Here is a 21939-nt window from a genome sequence, read left to right on the forward strand (position 1 = left end):
CAAAGTTGGGAGCATGAAATCGTCCAAAATGTCTCGGTATACTGATGCCTTAAGAATTCCCATCACTGGAACTAAGGGGCCAATCCCAACCCCTGAAAAAAAACCCCACACCATAATCCCCCCTCCACCAAATGATTTGGATCAGTGCACAAAGCAAAGTCCATAAAGACATGGATGAGCGAGTTTGGGGTGGAGGAACTTGACTGCTACATATACTGTATATACTGTACGTATTGCGGTCAGCACATAGGTGGCCTGCTGTAATTCCTGATTAAGCCACTAGATGTCTTCATTGCTATGAGTTAGGGAAGGCTTAAAAGTAGAGGGGCACTATGAGAGGTCTACATGTATATAGTGTTGGGAGCTCAAGGAGAGGTTTGTCACTGGAAGAGTATTGGCTGAAATGGCATGAGAATCTACTATCCCAACACTGGTGCATTGAAATTGAGTTTGATATTGCCCAAATGCACTACCTGCTAAAGAAATTCTGCCTGTAAATGGCATTTTGAAAGGAAATAAAGACATTTAAAAAATTACAAATTGTATTTTTTTCTACATAGGTGCTACAGAAAATGAATGAATTCAAATGTAAAAAAGTTTTCATACAAATGTTATGCATACACTATGGAGAACCCAGAGCTTTGTATAAAACCTGCGTTCAGATCAATATTGGCAGCTTCACCAGTTGAGGCCGAATACAAACCTAACAAATAGATCAAAAAAGAAAAAAACAGGTGTGCTTATCCTTTTAAATTAAATATGGGGGGTTATTTACTAAAGGCAAATTCACTTTGAAATTGCACTGAAAGTGCACTTGGAAGTGCAGTCGCTGTAGATCCGAGGGGGACATGCAAGGAAAATAAAAAACAGCATTTTAGCTTGCACATGATTGGATGATAAAATCAGCAGAACTTTCACTCATTTCATATCTACCCCTCAGATTTACAGCGACTGCACTTCCAAGTGCACTTTCAATTGCACTTTGCACTTGTAGTGCAAAGTGTATTTGCCTTTTGTAAATAACCCCCCATGGTGTCTGTCCATTTAAGAACTCATATAACCAACAAAGTATAACTCATATACATAACATCTCAGCATATAAGTGTGCAAAAGTACTAAAGAAAAATCCATACAAAAATAGCAATTTATCAATTCCTATAATTGTGCAAAAAATAAGAATCCAATCCACAGTGCAGATCTCCAGTAATGAAGATCAGTATATGACTGTGATGGAAAATGCTTTCTGTGCATAAAACACTTTACCAATTCATATATCATCATCCAAATTAGACCACTAATAATAAAAGTCCAGAGAAAAACCACAGCAATAAAGATGCACTACCTGCTAATATATATTTACCAACTGCTTAATTTAAATACAGTTAGATCAGACCTCACACTTCATAGGTGTAGAATCTAAAGGCGATTGTACTGTATATCCTTACATAGGTCATCCGACTGGCATATATGGGGGTCTGGGGTTCATCCATCTAGATCAGGGGTCTCCAAATGTTTCACTTCAAGGGCCACATTGTATATTTTACACACATTCAAGGGCCAAAAAATCAATAAAAAAATCAGTTATTCATAAATGAATCCACAGCAGTGGAATTGAATAGAAATTTGCAGGCAGTACAGTTGATCTCCCCATAAATCTTTGTCCCTATCAGTCTCCCTGCACATTTGTATCTCCATAACCAGAGTCTCCATTAAATTGGTGTCTACATCCGAGCCCCCTACATTTGTGTCTCCATCAAGGCCCCCACACACGTAACCCATCAGAGTCACCCCAAACAGGTCCCCATCAGGGCCCCCCCCATGAGGGCCCTCCGCACATCTGTCTCCATCAGTGCCCCCCCCACACATGTCCCCATCAGGGCCCAAAACACATGTCTCCATCAGATTTCCCCCACACAGGTTCCCATTGGGGCCCCCCAACATGTGTCTCCATCAGGGCCCCACCACACGTATCCCCATCAGGGCCCCCACACACAGCTGTCCCCATCAGGGTGCCTACACATGTTCCCATACAGCCCCAACACACATTTCCCCATCAGGTCCCCCACACGTGTCTCCAATGGGGGCCCCCATACACATGTTTCCCCATCAGAGCCCCCCCCGCATGTGTCCCAATTAAGGCCCCCCCACATGTGTCCCAATTAAGGCCCCCCACACATTTGTCCCAAAGTCTCCCTGCATATTTGTGTCCACCTCAAATTTCCCATTTACATCAGTGCGACTGTAATGGTGCTTTGATTGGCTGTGCTTCCCAGCTCCTGATCGGCTCTTACATCAACACTGCGGGGTGGAAGCCGGGATTTGTGGCTGGTGCGCAATAAAGTAATATGAAATAATTCATTGGTTGCTTAGGACGTCAGCGGTCCTAGCAACCAATAACACAGTGAAAAGCTGGGAGAGGCAGATTTTATCGGGTTGTGAGACCTGCACTGCACACTCCCGGAGGTGAGTTTTTAGCGCAGGTCCCGTAACGTGACAAAGTCTAAGAAGAGACCGTGCCTGAAGTGAGTCTGGGGACATTGGCTGCGATCCAAAAAAAAAGGGCCTTACAGGCCAGATGTGGCCCATGGGCTGTACTTTAGAGACCTCTGGTCCATGTCATCATGACACTAAAATAATATTTCTGATACAACTGGATGACAATTTTTAAAAAATTAAAAAAATACGTAAAAATTAAAAAGCAAAAATAACGAAATTGTAAAAGATGTTTTTGCAGGAAAGATAAAAAATGTGTCCACATTCAGTGACAAAATCTCTCCCAGGAGAAAAGTCTGGAGTTCCCCTTTACCTTCATTGAAGGAGAGGGGTGCAGGCCTTGGTGTGAATGGAGTGCAGTTGTAGTGTTCAGTTTTATCTGCTGTGGATGAACTCTGAGCAGATTTGGCCCGTCTCCCTCCAGCCTCCATAGCACAATGGTTAAAGCTGCAAGCTACGGTGTGTGAGGTTGTGAGTTCAACTCTCTGCAATGCCGCTGATGGTGCAAAACTTTACTGGGAACTTCTGGGGTATGGATCCCTTTTTCTCCGTGGTTATCACCGAACTAAAAAGGACTATTAACATGGATGTGTTTAGGCTGAGTATGAGCTGCTACTACATTACGCTGAGATATGAACAAACTCCGCCCCTCTTGGATCCTCCTCGTAGTGTGCTCAACGTTGCTGATCAGTCCGTGTGTGAGCCGTGATGACTGCACAACAACACCACAGAGCAGTAGAGAGCCCCGCCTGATATATGACAGTATTAGACCTAAGAACACCTGTCTGCCCAGCAAGGACTATCACCTACCACAGCTTCCTGACATTGAGCATCTGAACGAGTCCAAGTTGGCTGTTGCTGCATTTGAAATCGCCAAGCAAGTCCATACATTTCTTCACCGATACCACAAGTATCTTCACCTGTACCACCAACAGCCCCGCAATAAACGGGAGGACTGGAGGAAGATGATGGGACTTCTGCATGACCGATATCAGTCTCTCAAACGTTGCGCGCAAGGAGATGGCAAGCACCTTCTGAAATTGCAAATTGCAGATTACTTCAACCGGCTGGGGAACCTGGTGAAGAGAAGGAAGTACAGATGTGTCATTCGAGATGAAATCTCCACTTGTCTTTTAAAGTTGATCTCAACTCTCGTATGAGAGCCATTAAAACCTAACCGCAGCTCTTCTGTGTTCAGTGCCCGCGGCTAAACAACTCCGTATGAGGGGAGCACCATAAGAACATCACCTGTCCTGCTGCAAAACCCTCCAACTACTTTTACTTACTGGACTGAAATAATTTACCACAGAAAGGGAGAGGGAGAGATCCATCCAAATCTCCATTCAAGGCATGAGAATCTATCATCCCAACACCGGTGCCTCGAAAGCCAGCTTGAAAGAGCCCAGACACGCTCCCTGCTAAAGATAAACTTCACGGGGACGTGGCCAGCATGTGACCAAGGCGAGACATGCTTCCGTAGTGCTTTGTGCAAATCTGGGTTTTTATCCTGCTAATAATAAGGAAAAAAAAAAAATAAAGTTTGCATTCAGTTGACATTTTGAATATAAATAAAGACTTTTAAAGAAAGAACATATTGTACTCCTTTCATTTTTTCACCAGTGCTACACAAAATGAATTCATGCTTTATACACTATAGAGAACCATGCAGCCAGAAAGGAATGTGCTGTTGATCGTTTAAAGGGGCCACCAGACGGTGCTACATTTTTTTACAGTGGGTAAGGAAGCCCATTCATGAATCTTTTTTTTTTTTTTTCGTTCAACCACTGCATTCAATGAAAAAAAAAAAATCCAATTCCCCATCTACACCCCCCCGATGTGAATCCTTCCCACTGAGCTATTGTTTTTCTAATGGTGGGGGGACTTCCCCGCCATCAAAATACACTAATCAGAGCTTCTGACTATAGCCAGTGCCTCTGACTGATCGGGAAAACCCGACAGGATGGTTGTACAGACGCCGATTAGTAGGTCGACTTCTGTACAACCAGCCTGTCCATACATGGGTTGAAATTCGACTGGTCCCTTCTGGACTGGCTAAATTTCGATCTATGTATGGCCGGTTTAAAGGGGTTGTAAACCCTCATGTTTTTTCACCTTAATGCATCCTATGCATTAAGGTGAAAAAACTTCTGTCACTAACTGGCCCCCCAGCCCCTCCACTTTACTTACCAGAGCTCCGTAATTCCCACGCCGGAGACGCGCTTTTCCATTCTACCCATTGTCTCGGCTCTTGATTGGATAGATTGATAGCAGCGCAGCCATTGGCTCCCGCTGGTGTCAATCAAATCCAATGATACGGGCGCCAAGGGGCGAGGCCCGAGTCCGGCATTCTGCCTCTATGGATGCAAATGCTGGAGTCGGGAACACACCCCCAAGGTAACCCCCCGGGAGAGCACTTCTCCTAGGGGTATTGAAGAAATGGATTCTGGACAGCCGCACTCTGATAAAAGCCTTTATTGTAATCAATAGTCAACGTTCATGTGACAGCAGAAGCAGGACAAACAGCTGACGCGTTTAACAACATCATTGTTGCTTAGTCAAAGCTATGACTAAGCAACAATGACAGAGGCGTAACTAGAACCTTCAGGGCCCTGGTGCAAGAAACCATGATGGGCCCCCCTTCCATCTGAGCTCCGGGCTTCCAATTTTGGGAGAGTGTCCATGGACATCCTCCCAAAACCGTGCTTCCTGCATGACCCCTGGGACGTGCATCCAGCGCAATCACATCGGCCCTTTACCATGATCAGCTGATCACATGTAAACAGACTTGCCAGTTATCCACAGTCCTTTCCTCACACGCTGTGTCTGTGTGAGGAAAGGACTGCCGTTAACTGTCAAGAATGTCAGTAAATTGTTTACACTGATAATCAGTGCCCCAATCTTCAGTGCCATCTATCAGTGCCCATCAGTGCTGCCTATCAGTGCCCATCAGTGCCTTCGATCAGTGCTCATCAGTGCCTTCTATCAGTGCTCATTAGTGCCTTCTATCAGTGCTCATCAGTGCCCATCAGTGCCTTCTACCAGTGCTCATCAGTGCCTTCCATCAGTGCTCATCAGTGCCCATCAGTGCCTTCTATCAGTGCCTTCTATCAGTGCCCATCAGTGCTTTCTATCAATGCTCATCAGTGCCCATCAGTGCCTTCTATCAGTGCTCATCAGTGCCTTCTATCAGTGCTCATCAGTGCCGTCTATCAGTGCTCATCAGTGCCTACTATCAGTGCCCATCAGTGCCTTCTATCAGTGCTCATCAGTGCCCATCAGTGCCTTCTATCAGTGCTCATCAGTGCCTTCTATCAGTGCCTTCTCTCAGTGCTCATCAGTGCCCATCAGTGCCTTCTATCAGTGCTCATCAGTGCCCATCAGTGCCTTCTATCAGTGCTCATCAGTGCCCATCAGTGCCGTCTATCAGTGCTCATCAGTGCCTTCTATCAGTGCTCATCAGTGCCTTCTATCAGTGCCCATCGGTGCCTTCTATCAGTGCTCATCAGTACCTTCTATCAGTGCTCATCAGTGCCCATCAGTGCCTTCTATTAGTGCTCATCAGTCAGTGCCTTCTATCAGTGCTCATCAGTGCCTTCTATCAGTGCCCATCGGTGCCTTCTATCAGTGCTCATCAGTGCCCATCAGTGCCTTCTATCAGTGCTCATCAGTACCTTCTATCAGTGCTCATCAGTGCCCATCAGTGCCTTCTATCAGTGCTCATCAGTGCCCATAAGTGCCTTTTATCAGTGCCCATCAGTGCCTTCTATCAGTGCCTTCTATCAGTGCCTTCTATCAGTGCTCATCAGTGCCCATCAGTGCCTTCTATCAGTGCCCATCAGTGCCTTCTATCAGTGCCTTCTATCAGTGCCCATCAGTGAATGCTATCAGTGCCCATCACAGTGAATGCTATTAGATCCCATCAGTGCCGGACAGCAGGGCTCTGAGCGGAGATGGTGTGTCATATAACAATAGCACAGAGAGACACCGGCGGCGGCATTAATGTTCTATTTGTCGGTCCTCTCTGGCACGGATGAGAGAGGACACACAGCTGATCTCACGGCTCCCCCTTCTCCCCCCTCCCCCCTCCTGTGTGCTCCGCGGGAAATGTGAGCTCTTTAGCTTCACACTAGACTGCCCGCGGAGCACAGAGGAGGGGGGAGGGGGGAGAAGGGGGAGCCGTGAGATCAGCTGTGTGTCCTCTCTCATCCGTGCCAGAGAGGACCGACAAATAGAACATTAATGCCGCCGCCGGTGTCTCTCTGTGCTATTGTTATATGACACACCATCTCCGCTCAGAGCGTGTGTGAAGAGCAACCCCGCTGGACCCCCCCCCACAGTGGCGGAATGCCGGGCCCCGTCGCAACTGCAACTGTTGCGACCCCGGCAATTCCGCCACTGAACAATGATGTTGTGAAACGCGTCAGCTGTTTGTCCTGCTTCTGTTGTCACATGAACGTTGACTATTCATTACAATAAAGGCTTTTATCAGAGTGCGGCTGTCCAGAATCCATTTCTTCAATATTCCTCGTGCTGAGCCTGCACCTGACATCCACTTTGAGGAGGGAGTGTTCTTCAGTACACAACCTGGAGCGGTTCATCCTTTTGTTCGCTTCTCCTACGGGGGTTATACGATGCGGGGAGGAGCTACCAGCACCGCCGGGGGACCCCAGAAGTCGGGGCCACTCTGCGCAAAACAAACTGCACAGTGGGGGGGAAGTATGACATGTTTGTTATTTAAAAAAAAAAAAAAAACCCAAAGCTTTACAATCACTTTAACCACTTGCCGACCGCCTCACGCCTATATACGTGAACAGAATGGCACGGGCAGGCAAAATCACGTACCTGGTACGTGATTGCCTTCCCGCGGGCGGGGGGTCCGATAGGGAGCGTTTAGAGATGAGGGGGAGGCCATCCAATCGTGGCCCCCCCTCGCGATCGCTCCCAGCCAATGAGAAACATCCCCTGCCTCTGTATAGTACACAGAGGCAGAGGATGTGATGTCATCTCTCCTCGGCTCGACAGTTTCCGTTCCGGCGCCGAGGAGAGAAGACATGTGAGTGCACAACAACACACACACACAGTAGAACATGCCAGGCATACTTTACACCCCCGATCCCCCCCAATCACCCCTCCCCCTCCCTGTCACACTGACACCAAGCAGTGTTTTTTTTGTTTTTTTTTCTGATTACTGCATGGTGTCAGTTTGTGACAGTTAGAAGTGGTAGGGCAGTTAGGGTTAGCCCCCTTTAGGTCTAGGGTACTCCCGTAACCCCCCCTAATAAAGTTTTAACCCCTTGATCACCCCCTGTCGCCAGTGTCACTAAGAGCCCATTCACACAGGGACGACTTGTCAGGCGACCTAGTCGCCTGACAAGTCGCCTCCCGTTCTGTGCTATGGAACCGTTCTAAGGGGAGCGACGCAAGTCGCTCCGACTTAGAAAAAGGTTCCTGTACGACTTCGGGGGCGACTTGCATAGACTTCTATACAGAAGTCGTTTTGCAAGTCGCCCGGGCAGTCGTTTGCAGGTCGCCTCGCTGAGGCGACCTGCAAGTCGTGTTGCCCCTGTGTGAATGGGGTCTAAGCGATCATTTTTCTGATCGCTGTATTAGTGTCACTGGTGACGCTAGTTAGGGACGTAAATATTTAGGTTCGCCATCAGCGTTTTATAGCGACAGGGACCCCCATATACTACCTAATAAATGTTTTAACCCCTTGATTGCCCCCTAGTTAACCCTTTCACCACTGATCCCTGTATAACCGTTACAGTTGACGCTGGTTAGTTCGTTTATTTTTTATAGTGTCAGGGCACCCGCCGTTTATTACCGAATAAAGGTTTAGCCCCCTGATCGCCCGGCGGTGAGGCAGCGTCAGATTAGCGCCAGTACCGCTAACACCCACGCACGCACCGTACACCTCCCTTAGTGGTATAGTATCTGAACGGATCAATATCTGATCCGATCAGATCTATACTAGCGTCCCCAGCAGTTTAGGGTTCCCAAAAACGCAGTGTTAGCGGGATCAGCCCAGATACCCGCTAGCACCTGCATTTTGTCCCTCCGCCCGGCCCAGCCCACCCAAGTGCAGTATCGATTGATCACTGACACTTACAAAACACTAAACGCATAACTGCAGCGTTCGCAGAGTCAGGCCTGATCCCTGCGATCGCTAACAGTTTTTTTGGTAGCGTTTTGGTGAACTGGCAAGCACCAGCCCCAGGCAGCGTCAGGTTAGTGCCAGTATCGCTAACACCCACGCACGCAGCATACACCTCCCTTAGTGGTATAGTATCTGAACGGATCAATATCTGATCCGATCAGATCTATACTAGCATCCCAAGCAGTTTAGGGTTCCCAAAAACGCAGTGTTAGCGGGATCAGCCCAGATACCTGCTAGCACCTGCGTTTTGCCCCTCCGCCCGGCCCAGCCCAGCCCACCCAAGTGCAGTATCGATCAATCACTGTCACTTACAAAACACTAAACGCATAACTGCAGCGTTCGCAGAGTCAGGCCTGATCCCTGCGATCGGTAAAAGTTTTTTTGGTAGCGTTTTGGTGAACTGGCAAGCACCAGCGGCCTAGTACACCCCGGTCGTAGTCAAACCAGCACTGCAGTAACACTTGGTGACGTGGCGAGTCCCATAAGTGCAGTTCAAGCTGGTGAGGTGGCAAGCACAAGTAGTGTCCCGCTGCCACCAAGAAGACAAACACAGGCCCGTCGTGCCCATAGTGCCCTTCCTGCTGCATTCGCCAATCCTAATTGGGAACCCACCACTTCTGCAGCACCCGTACTTCCCCCATTCACATCCCCAACCAAATGCAGTCGGCTGCATGAGAGGCATTTTCTTTATGTCCTCCCGAGTACCCCTACCCAACGAACCCCCCCAAAAAAGATGTTGTGTCTGCAGCAAGCGCGGATATAGGCGTGACACCCGCTATTATTGTCCCTCCTGTCCTGACAATCCTGGTCTTTGCATTGGTGAATGTTTTGAACGCTACCATTCACTAGTTGAGTATTAGCGTAGGGTACAGCATTCCACAGACTATGCACACTTTCACAGGGTCTCCCAAGATGCCATCGCATTTTGAGAGACCCGAACCTGGAACCGGTTACAGTTATAAAAGTTACAGTTACAAAAAAAAGTGTAAAAAAAAAAAAAAAAAAACACAAACAAAAATATAAAATAAAAAAAAATTGTTGTTGTTTTATTGTTCTCTCTCTCTCTATTCTCTCTATTGTTCTGCTCTTTTTTACTGTATTCTATTCTGCAATGTTTTATTGTTATTATGTTTTATCTTGTTTGCTTTTCAGGTATGCAATTTTTTATTTGTCTTCAGGTACGCCATTCACGACTTTGAGTGGTTATACCAGAATGATGCCTGCAGGTTTAGGTATCATCTTGGTATCATTCTTTTCAGCCAGCGGTCGGCTTTCATGTAAAAGCAATCCTAGTGGCTAATTAGCCTCTAGACTGCTTTTACAAGCCGTGGGAGGGAATGCCCCCCCACCGTCTTCCGTGTTTTTCTCTGGCTCTCCTGTCTCAACAGGGAACCTGAGAATGCAGCCGGTGATTCAGCCAGCTGACCATAGAGCTGATCAGAGACCAGAGTGACTCCAAACATCTCTATGGCCTAAGAAACCGGAAGCTACGAGCATTTTATGACACCGATCTTGGTGTGGTCAGATGCTTTGAGGGCAGAGGAAAAATCTAGGGTCTAATAGACCCCAATTTTTTCAAAAAAGAGTGCCTGTCACTACCTATTGCTATCATAGGGGATATTTACATTCCCTGAGATAACAATAAAAATGATTTAAAAAAAATGAAAGGAACAGTTTAAAAATAAAATAAAAAAGCAAAAAAAAAAAAAAAAAAAAAAATAAAAAAAAAAAAAGCACCCCTGTCCCCCCTGCTCTCGCGCTAAGGCGAACGCAAGCGTCGGTCTGGCGTCAAATGTAAACAGCAATTGCACCATGCATGTGAGGTATCACCGCGAAGGTCAGATCGAGGGCAGTAATTTAGCAGTAGACCTCCTCTGTAAATCTAAAGTGGTAACCTGTAAAGGCTTTTAAAGGCTTTTAAAAATGTATTTAGTTTGTCGCCACTGCACGTTTGTGCGCAATTTTAAAGCATGTCATGTTTGGTATCCATGTACTCGGCCTAAGATCATCTTTTTTATTTCATCAAACATTTGGGCAATATAGTGTGTTTTAGTGCATTAAAATTTAAAAAAGTGTGTTTTTTCCCCAAAAAATGTGTTTGAAAAATCGCTGCGCAAATACTGTGTGAAAAAAAAAAATGAAACACACACCATTTTAATCTGTAGGGCATTTGCTTTAAAAAAATATATAATGTGTGGGGGTTTAAAGTAATTTTCTTGCAAAAAAAAATATTTTTTTCATGTAATCAAAAAGTGTCAGAAAGGGCTTTGTCTTCAAGTGGTTAGAAGAGTGGGTGATGTGTGACATAAGCTTCTAAATGTTGTGCATAAAATGCCAGGACAGTTCAAATCCCCCCCAAATGACCCCATTTTGGAAAGTAGACACCCCAAGCTATTTGCTGAGAGGCATGTCGAGTCCATGGAACATTTTATATTGTGACACACGTTGCGGGAAAGAGACAATTTTTTTTTTTTTTTTGGGCACAGAGTTGTCAGTAAATGAAATATTTCTCAAACATGCCATGGGAATATGTGAAATTACACCCCAAAATACATTCTGTTGCTTCTCCTGAGTTCGGGGATACCACATGTGTGAGACTTTTTGGGAGCCTAGCTGCGTACGGGACCCCGAAAACCAAGCACCGCCTTCAGGCTTTCTAAGGGCGTAAATTTTTGATTTCACTCTTCACTGCCTATCACAGTTTCGGAGGCCATGGAATGCCCAGGTGGCAAAAAAACCCCCCAAATGACCCCATTTTGGAAAGTAGACACCCCAAGCTATTTGCTGAGCGGTATAGTGAGTATTTTGCAGACCTCACTTTTTGTCACAAAGTTTTGAAAATTGAAAAAAGAAAAAAAAAATGTTTTTTCTTGTCTTTCTTCATTTTCAAAAACAAATGAGAGCTGCAAAATACTCACCATGCCTCTCAGCAAATAGCTTGGGGTGTCTACTTTCCAAAATTGGGTCATTTGGGGGGGGGGGGGGTTGTGCCACCTGGGCATTCCATGGCCTCCGAAACTGTGATAGGCAGTGAAGAGTGAAATCAAAAATTTACACCCTTAGAAATCCTGAAGGCGGTGATTGGTTTTCGGGGCCCCGTACGCGGCTAGGCTCCTAAAAAGTCCCACACATGTGGTATCCCCGTACTCAGGAGAAGCAGCTAAATGTATTTTGGGGTGCAATTCCACATATGCCCATGGCCTGTGTGAGCAATATATCATTTAGTGACAACTTTGTGCAAAAAAAAAAAAAAAAATTTGTCACTTTCCCACAACTTGTGTCAAAATATAAAATATTCCATGGACTCAACATGCCTCTAAGCAAATAGCTTGGGGTGTCTACTTTCCAAAATGGGGTCATTTGGGGGGGGGGGGTTTATGACATCTGGGCATTTTATGGCCTTCAAAACTGTGATAGGTAGTGAGGAGTAAAATCAAAAATTTACGCCCTTAGAAATCCTGAAGGCAGTGATTGGTTTTCGGGACCCCATACGCGGCTAGGCTCCTAAAAAGTCCCACACATGTGGTATCCCCGTACTCAGGAGAAGCAGCTGAATGTATTTTGGGGTGCAATTCCACATAGGCCCATGGCCTGTGTGAGCAATATATCATTTAGTGACAACTTTTTGTAATTTTTTTTTTTTTTTTGTCATTATTCAATCACTTGGGACAAAAAAAATGAATATTCAATGGGCTCAACATGCCTCTCAGCAATTTTCTTGGGGTGTCTTCTTTCCAAAATGGGGTCATTTGGGGGGGTTTTGTACTGCCCTGCCATTTTAGCACCTCAAGAAACGACATAGGCAGTCATAAATTAAAGGCTGTGTAAATTCCAGAAAATGTACCCTAGTTTGTAGGCGCTATAACTTTTGCGCAAACCAATAAATATACACTTATTGACATTTTTTTTACCAAAGACATGTGGCCGAATACATTTTGACCTAAATGTATGACTAAAATTGAGTTTATTGGATTTTTTTTAGAACAAAAAGTAGAAAATATCATTTTTTTTCAAAATTTTCGGTCTTTTTCCGTGTATAGCGCAAAAAATAAAAACGGCAGAGGTGATCAAATACCATCAAAAGAAAGCTCTATTTGTGGGAAGAAAAGGACGCAAATTTCGTTTGGGTACAGCATTGCATGACCGCGCAATTAGCAGTTAAAGCAATGCAGTGCCAAATTGTAAAAAGTGCTCTGGTCAGGAAGGGGGTAAATCCTTCCGGGCCTGAAGTGGTTAAGGACTAGAACAATTTTATGTTTTCAGTTTCTTCATGTGTTCCTTTTGGGGGAGATTTCCCCTCACTTCCTATCCTTGGAAGTAGAGCCAACAGGCATAGAACATGAAAGGAAATCTGCCCAAAGATGACACAGACAGGAGCACTCAGGAGGGTGGGCTGTCTAGTAGGGGGAATATGATAGGATGTACTGTACTTGGTACTCTCTCCAGGCTGAGTGGAAGTCTTGCAGGGTGCACCTATTACGTCCCCAGTGTCCAATGTCTTCCAGTGAGCAACACTGACATTCCCAGGGTGGAAAATGGTAGAATGGATATATTGTGTTTTATAAATGAATCTCACTTCCTATAATCATTTATTATATCATTATTGGAATAATATCTGCTGACCTTCACTGTGAAAACAGTCAAAAACAATGAGAACTCCTGTAAAATCATACAAATCCCATAACCCATAAAGAAATTGGAAAAATATGTTGTTTGATCACTGCAAACTACATTTAATTTTACCAAACGCTCAATTAAAATCCAATCAGATCAGACTTTTACATTTCATAGGTGAAAAATCCAAAGGGGGTTGTACATCTTTACACGGGGCATCCCAACTGTAGATATGGGGGCAGGGGCGTACCAAGCGGTTGGCGAGACCGGTGCCCGCCAGGGGCGCAGGCCAAGGGGGGGCGCCAATTGGCAGTGTTCTTCACTTCAGCACAGGCACAGTAGCGGTGGGCTGGTGGCTCCGAGCACTGCTGCTTGCTGCTGGGCTAGTGGGCTGGCCCAGTGGCATACTAAGTGGGGAGGCGGGCCACCCTGGGTGCCACAAACTAGGGGGTGTCAGGCCAGCGCCCCCCCTCCGCTACTGAAGAGGCGGTTTTGAGCAGCGGCACGGAGTGCAGACACGGTGACAGGCAGCGGCAGCTAACACACACAGCCGCACCCGAGTGACACCCGTCGGCACACCCGGGACCCGACCGCAATGATCCCCATCTCTCGTGGCCGTGCCACGGCTCTGATAAGTGTCGGCTGTCTCACACAGCCAAGCAGAGTGAAGCCGCCTCCCCCTCCTCCGTTATGTCTACACGTGCTGACTGTGCATGTCCCACGCTGATCATCTGAGCCGAGGTACATTATGGGTCTAAAGGGGGGGTCTGCAGTGTAGGGGGGGGGGTCTGTATTGTAGGAGAGGGTCTGTACTGTAGGAGGGGGTGTCTGTGCTGTAGGGGGGGGGGGTCTTTACTGTAGGGGAGGTCTGTATTGTGCCACCTCCCAGGTCAAAGATCAGGACGTTGTGTTCACCTCGGCTTCCTTTATCCAAGCCATAAGCAATGGCAGCAGCTGTGGGCTCATTAACTATTCTCAGCACATTTAAACCAGCGATGACTCTGGCATCTTTAGTGGCTTGGCGCTGGGAGTCATTGAAATAGGCTGGCACGGTGATCACAGCATTTCTCACAGGATGACCCAGGTATACCTCAGCGGTTTCCTTCATCTTCAACAAGACCATAGAGGAGATTTCCACAGGTGCAAAGGTCTTCTCTTCTCCTTTGTATTCCACTTTCACATTGGGCTTCCCACAGTCACTCACCACCTGGAATGGCCAGTGCTTCATATCAGACTGCACCACGGGGTCATCAAACTTCCTGCCTATCAGTCTCTTGGCATCAAAGACCGCGTTCTGCGGATTCATGGCCACCTGGTTCTTGTCAGCATCTCCGATCAGTCTCTCTGTGTCGGTGAAGGCCACATAGCTCGGGGTGGTGCGGTTGCCCTGGTCATTGACGATGATCTCCACCTTGCCATGCTGGAAGACGCCAACACAGGAATAGGTCGTGCCTAGATTAATGCCAATTGCAATGTCTTTGGGAGCCATCTTCTTGCTGGTGGATGGGTAGATCTCTACAGAATGTCTTCTCTGGGGTCAGTAGATGAAACCGGTTCTCCTTTGCTGTGTCAGAAGATACGTCTTCTGTGTGCTGTATCAGGAATGGAGTTGTATTCTCCTCTATGAGCTGAGCTCTGTCTTCTCTCTGGGAGTTTTACTATCTGCCTCTCTCTGTGCAGCTCAGCTCTATTTATACTCGCTGGGTCAGCTGTGAGAAAGTTCCTGACCAATCACAGACAATCTAGGCACACGCTTTTTGTCTCCCAGGGAACCAGCTGGAACCTTCCGGAGATTTCCTAGATGCATCAGCCAATCAGCACTGACCTGGGACGACGTCATACTCAGATGATTCAGGAATATTCAGGGACTCCTTAGGCTCTCACCAATTAGAGTTGGGTATGGTGACCTCAAAATGCCGGGTGGCATCATGAAGGTTCCAGAATGCCGGGTGGTATCACGAAGGTTCCAGAATACTGGGTGGTATCATGAAGGTTCCAGAATGCTGGGTAGTTTCACGAAGGTTCCAGAATACCGGGTGGTATCGTGAAGGTTCCAGAATACCAGGTGGTATCACAAAGGTTCCAGAATGCCGGGTGGTATCGCGAAGGTTCCAGAATGCCAGGTGGTATCATGAAGGTTCCAGAATGCCGGGTGGTATCACGAAGGTTCCAGGATACTGGGTGGTATCGTGAAGGTTCCAGAATGCCAGGTGGTATCACGAAGGTTCCAGAATACCGGGTGGTATCGTGAAGGTTCCAGAATGCCAGGTGGTATCACGAAGGTTCCAGAATACCGGGTGGTATCGTGAAGGTTCCAGAATGCCAGGTGGTATCACGAAGGTTCCAGAATACCGGGTGGTATCGCGAAGGTTCCAGAATACAGGGTGGTATTGCGAAGGTTCCAGAATGCCGGTGTTACATGGAAGAGCATCGCTGTGTCTTTCTATATAACTGTGCAAATAATAAAATTATGATGGACAGAACTCAACATGGAAGAACACTGTGTCCCCTCCGAGCAGTGTGCATGTGTATGCATGGATGGAATGAATGAATCAATGTTATTTATACAAAGTAACACATTAACCCTCCACCCCTTATATCTGTATATTACACCCTTTCCTATACTGTACTTTTCTGGTGTATATGGGTGTTTAACCATTTCAAGACTGGAAGGTGACTGGATATGATAAGCCCAATCAATGGGATCACTACAAGTGGGAAATTACAAACCGTTGAATGACTTTAATTGTGTGAATTCTTCCTTCCTGTCGAATACGGAGTCCCAATATTAACCCTTCCACTACTAAAGCGTCTCCCACTTCCCTAACAGCACACAGTGCTGCCTGCAAACATGTTTGGATCCTCCTGCACCCCAAAGTGGGAATCATAACACCTAGTAGATTTGATTTATTTATTTCAGGTACTTATATAGCGCCGTCAGTTTACGCAGCGCTTTACATATACATTGAACATTCACATCAGTCGCTGCCCTCAAGGAGCTTACAAGCTAAGGTCCCTAACACACACATTCATACATACTAGGGACACTTTTGACAGTATCCGATTCACCTACCAGCATATCTTTATAGTGCGGGAGGAAAACAGAGTACCCGGAGGAAACCCACACAGGCACAGGGAGAACATGCAAACTCCATGCAGATGGTGTTGTGGTCGGGATTCGAATCAGCAACCTTTTTTTTTTGCTGCTAGGTGAAAGTGCTAACCACTACACCACTGTCCACTGTGCTGACCTGTGCTGACTTTCATATCCAGGATTAGTGCTTCAAAAGTGACTGCTGCCCTGATAAATTATGTGTCATCATCTAGACATCCCTGCATACCACAGTGCTACCTACAGCCCCCCAACCCCATCATGTCATTACAGTTTAGCCAGACCTCCCCCATCCAGAAGAATCCTTTCCCATAGAAGAAACCAAATCTAAACTGCAGACTAAAAACCATCCAAATTGAAGACTAAAAATTTGTTTTATGCATGTACAACTGATGGACATTATAGACATTACCGCTGGGTGCCTGGGACCCTGCACTTAGTTTGGGAGAGCAGGAGGCACTTATAAAATGCTATACTGGGCTGTCTTGTAGAAAGGCTCTTACCGGGGCTTATAGATATCTGCATACAGGGCTGTAAAGATATATGAGAAGGAGGGATTTCAGGCAGCATTGGATGTTTTTTTGTAATGTTTGGGCATGGCACATAGTTTGGAAGGGTTGTAGGAACTTTAAATCTGGCCTCACAATTAGTAACCACTACGGGAAATGGACTCCATTATTGGCTTAAAGCAGCTGGAATGTTGGTGGGTTTGCAGACGGTACTTTGCAGCCCATTGGGAGCCATTGCAGCTGGCACATTAGGAAGGGTAGAAGAAACTTTCTTTATAAAATGGTTAAAAACACAGACATTGGGAGGAAGCCAATAGTGAGGAAAGGGGTAATATATCTGGGTGCCTAAATGCTGCCACCAGGTTGGACAAGGATAATATGAACATCCAGCAATGAGCTGCTGCTAGCCATGAAAGGGTCAAACATATGCAGACATTGGAAGCCACCAGTCATTATAGGGTTAATAGTTCCCAGCCATCAGGAAACATCTCCATATACCTGCTTGGAGTTTGCATGTTCTCCCTGTGCCTGCGTGGGTTTCCTCCGGGTACTCCGGTTTCCTCCCACACTCCAAAGACATGCTGGTAGGTTAATTGGATCCTGTCTAAATTGTCCCTAGTATGTATGAATGTGAGTTAGGGACCTTAGATTGTAAGCCCCTTGAGGGTAGGGACCGATGGGAATGTACAATGTATATGTAAAGCGCTGCGTAAATTGACGGCACTATATAAGTACCTGAAATAAATAAATAAAATAAATAAATAAATAGGTAAATCCTATCCAGCCAACACAGACCCACAGGAAATGAAAGGGTTAATCACATCCAGCCATTAGGGAGCGGTAAGCCATGAAAGGGTTAATAAAATCCACCTGGAAGGACATCAGTCATGAAAGGGTTAATGGTATTCAGCCTCTAAGGAGTTGATAGACATGGAGGGTTAATCCTATACAGCCACTAAGGAGACATTTGTCATAAATTGGTGGACCCGTGTTCAGCCAATAAGGAGATGCTGATCATAAAGGGTTAATCAAATGCAGCCACCATAGAGCTGTTAGTCAGGTTAATCCTGTCTAGCCACCAGATAACCACAAGTCATGAAAAGGTTAACTGTATTATGCTTAATGGAGCTGCTGGTCATGTGAGTGTTAATGTTATCTGGCCACCAGGGAGCAATTAGTCAAGAAATGGTTAATTGTATTCAGCCACTAGGTAGCGGTTATAAATGGAAAGGGTTAATCCCAACCACCGGGGACCTGCAAGTCATGAAAGGGTTAACTCTGTCCAGACAGCAGAGATCTGCCCCCAACATTCCTGTACATTCAGGAATCATCTAAAGTTAATGACGTTTGTCTCAGGTCAGTGCTGATTGGCTAATGCTTCCAGGAAGTGTCTGGAAGGTTCCAGCTGCTTCCTAAGGACTGTGCGTGATTGGTCAGGAACTTTCTCACAGCTGAGCTAGCGAGTATAAATAGAGCTGAGCTGCACAGAGAGAGGCAGATAGTAAAACTCCCAGAGAGAAGACAGAGCTCAGTTCATAGAGGAGAACACAACTCCGTTCCTGATACAGCACAGAGAAGACGTATCTTCTGACACAGCAGAGGAGAACCAACTTCATCTGCTGACCCCAGAGAAGACATTCTATAGAAATCTACACATCCACCAGCAAGAAGATGGCTCCCAAAGACGTTGCAATTGGCATTGATCTGGGCACAACCTATTCCTGCGTTGGTGTCTTCCAGCATGGCAAGGTGGAGATCATCGCCAATGACCAGGGCAACCGCACCACCCCGAGCTATGTGGCCTTCACCGACACAGAGAGACTGATCGGAGATGCAGCCAAGAACCAGGTGGCCATGAACCCACAGAACACGGTCTTTGATGCCAAGAGACTGATTGGCAGGAAGTTTGATGACCCTGTGGTGCAGTCTGACATGAAGCACTGGCCATTCCAGGTGGTGAGTGACTGTGGGAAGCCCAAAGTAAAGGTGGAATACAAAGGAGAAGAGAAGACCTTTGCACCTGAGGAAATTTCTTCCATGGTCTTGTTGAAGATGAAGGAAACAGCTGAGGCTTACCTGGGTCATCCTGTGAGAAACGCTGTGGTCACCGTGCCAGCCTATTTCAATGACTCCCAGCGCCAAGCCACTAAAGATGCCGGGGTCATCGCTGGTTTAAATGTACTGAGAATCATTAATGAGCCCACAGCTGCTGCCATTGCTTATGGCTTGGACAAAGGAAGCCGAGGTGAACGCAACATCCTGATTTTTGACCTGGGAGGTGGCACATTTGACATCTCCATCCTCACAATTGATGATGGGGTCTTTGAAGTGAAGGCTACAGCAGGTGATACACATCTGGGTGGAGAAGACTTTGACAACCGGATGGTGAACCACTTTGTGGAAGAATTCAAGCGCAAGCACAAGAAAGATATCAGCCAGAATAAGAGAGCTCTGAGGAGGCTCAGAACAGCCTGTGAGAGAGCCAAGCGCACCCTGTCCTCCAGCACTCAGGCCAGCATTGAGATTGACTCTCTGTATGAGGGCATTGACTTCTACACTTCCATCACCAGGGCTCGTTTTGAGGAACTCTGTTCAGACCTCTTCAGGGGAACCCTTGACCCTGTTGAAAAGGCCCTGAGAGATGCCAAACTGGACAAGTCTCAGATTCATGACATTGTTCTGGTCGGAGGCTCTACACGTATTCCCAAGGTGCAGAAACTCCTTCAAGACTTCTTCAATGGGAAGGAGCTAAACAAGAGCATTAACCCTGATGAAGCTGTTGCCTATGGAGCTGCTGTACAGGCTGCCATCCTGACAGGTGACAAGTCTGAGAAGGTCCAGGATCTGCTCCTGCTGGATGTGGCCCCGCTCTCTCTTGGTCTAGAAACAGCCGGAGGAGTTATGACTGTACTCATCAAACGTAATACCACCATCCCCACCAAGCAGACACAGATCTTCAGCACCTACTCTGACAACCAGCCAGGTGTACTCATCCAGGTCTTTGAGGGTGAGAGAGCAATAACAAAGGACAACAACCTCCTGGGCAAGTTTGAACTGAGTGGCATTCCTCCAGCTCCACGCGGAGTGCCACAAATTGAAGTCACCTTTGACATTGATGCCAACGGAATCCTCAATGTGTCTGCTGTGGACAAAAGCTCAGGAAAGCAGAACAAAATCACCATCACCAATGACAAGGGCAGGTTGAGCAAAGAGGAAATAGAGAACATGGTGCAGGAGGCAGAAAGGTACAAGGCGGACGATGATGTCCAGAGGGAGAGGGTTGCTGCTAAAAACTCTCTGGAGGCCCATGTCTTCAATCTGAAGAGCACAGTGGAGAATGACAATATCAAGGACAAAATGAGTGCATCAGATAAGAAGGCCATTGTGGATAAGTGTAATGAGGTCCTGTCATGGCTGGACAAGAACCAGCTGGGTGAGAAAGAGGAGTATTTCCACCAGCAGAAGGAGCTGGAGAGGGTATGTAACCCTATCATCTCCAGATTGTACCAAGGGGCAGCAGGAGGAGGGATGCCAGGAGCCAGCTGCAGTACTCAGGCCAGACAGGGCTGCAACCCCGGACCCACCATTGAAGAAGTGGATTAAAGACTTCACAGTGTTAACTACAGAGGGACTTGTATGTGAATTTTCGGAATGGTCATCATTGCAGAGTTAGGGTAAGGACAGTATAACATTAAAAATATAAGGACTTGCATGTGATCATATTGGACTGAGCAGCACTGAAGAAAAGGACTAAATACAGTACTTTAAAAAGACATAAACAGTGGATAATGAGGGAGAGTGTACAGTGTTTTTTGCAGGTCATCAAACACGTCAAGCAAACTACATTTTACTATTTTAGGAAAAAGTTTTTTCTACTTCGATGTTTGTTGTACATATGGCAATTGATATTTTTTCCTAATAATAAATATTTTTCTTTTTTAATTTATTTGTGTTTTTGTTTTAATGTTAAATCTAAATATATTTTTCAATGTCTTCAGTATAATATTGGTAATTATCTTCATAGGAGATTAAAAAACAAAAACAAAAAACTTTTTTTTATTAGGCATGGAAATTGCATTAGAATCTTAATAGTATGGGGCAGGGGCGTTGCTAGGTGGCAAAAAGACCAGGGGCTTCAGCCCGAAGTCCAAGACCAGCACGGGGGGGGGGGGGGGGGGGGGGGGCTTCTAGTGGTGCTGGGTTTTTTTGGTTGGGCAGAGGGTTTGTGTGGTTGTGTGGTGGTGGTGGTGGTGGGCTGGGGGGGGTACGGGTACGCTGACTTGCTGGTTGCTGCCTGGCTTACCAGTGCCCATCAATGCTGACCACTAAACTGACCTACCTACCTGACATACACTGACCTACCTGACAAACACACTGACCTACCTGACATACACACACTGACCTACCTACCTGACATACACTGACATACACTGACCTACCTGACCCACACTGACCTACCTGACCCACATACACTGACCTATCTGACATGCACTGACCTATATACACTGACCTACCTGATATACACTGACCTACATACACTGACCTACCTGACCCACACTGACCTTCCTGACCCACATACACTGACCTACCTGACATGCATTGACCTACCTGACATACACTGACCTACCTGACCCACACTGACCTACCTGACCCACATACACTGACCTATCTGACATGCACTGACCCACATACACTGACCTATCTGACATGCACTGACCTACATACACTGACCTACCTGACATACACTGACCTATATACACTGACCTACCTGACATACACTGACCTACATACACTGACCTACCTGACCCAAACTGACCTTCCTGACCCACATACACTGACCTACCTGACATGCACTGACCTACCTGACATGCACTGACCTACCTGACATGCACTGACCTACCTGACATACACTGACCTACCTGACATTCACTGACCTACATACACTGACCTACCTGACATACACTGACCTACCTGACCCACACTAACCTACCTGACATACACTGACCTACCTGACCCACACTGACCTACATACACTGACCTACCTAATACACACT

The 21939-nt window shown here is 46.4% G+C and overlaps 2 protein-coding genes across 2 annotated transcripts; one reads left to right on the top strand and one right to left on the bottom strand.

The window, feature by feature from the left end:
* Nucleotides 1-12948: 12948 nt before the first annotated feature.
* On the bottom strand, nt 12949-14753 carry LOC141126514 (heat shock 70 kDa protein-like). Its single transcript, XM_073612452.1, has 2 exons — nt 14121-14753; nt 12949-13047 (listed from the first exon to the last, which is right to left on the bottom strand). Exons 1-2 carry the CDS (start codon nt 14751-14753, stop codon nt 12949-12951), a joined length of 732 nt encoding a protein of 243 aa, XP_073468553.1.
* A 3556-nt stretch (nt 14754-18309) lies between these two features.
* LOC141126790 (heat shock 70 kDa protein-like) lies at nt 18310-20782 on the top strand. Its single transcript, XM_073612777.1, has one exon. It carries the CDS (start codon nt 18557-18559, stop codon nt 20486-20488), a length of 1932 nt encoding a protein of 643 aa, XP_073468878.1. The 5' UTR covers nt 18310-18556; the 3' UTR covers nt 20489-20782.
* The last annotated feature ends 1157 nt before the right edge of the window (nt 20783-21939 follow it).

Source organism: Aquarana catesbeiana, linkage group LG02 (assembly GCF_042186555.1).
Source record: "Aquarana catesbeiana isolate 2022-GZ linkage group LG02, ASM4218655v1, whole genome shotgun sequence".
In the NCBI taxonomy this organism is placed as follows: domain Eukaryota; kingdom Metazoa; phylum Chordata; class Amphibia; order Anura; family Ranidae; genus Aquarana; species Aquarana catesbeiana.

What these genes read in the sequence shown, in the direction of transcription:
- LOC141126790 (XM_073612777.1), top strand. Translation starts at nt 18,557, where the DNA reads ATGGCTCCCAAAGACGTTGCAATTGGCATTGATCTGGGCACAACCTAT.
- LOC141126514 (XM_073612452.1), bottom strand. Translation starts at nt 14,753, where the DNA reads ATGGCTCCCAAAGACATTGCAATTGGCATTAATCTAGGCACGACCTAT. An exon ending in CAATACAGACCTCCCCTACA is followed by an intron (nt 13,048 to 14,120) that starts GTAAAGACCCCC and finishes TCCCCCTACTAG; the next exon opens with ACAGCCCACCCTCCTGAGTG.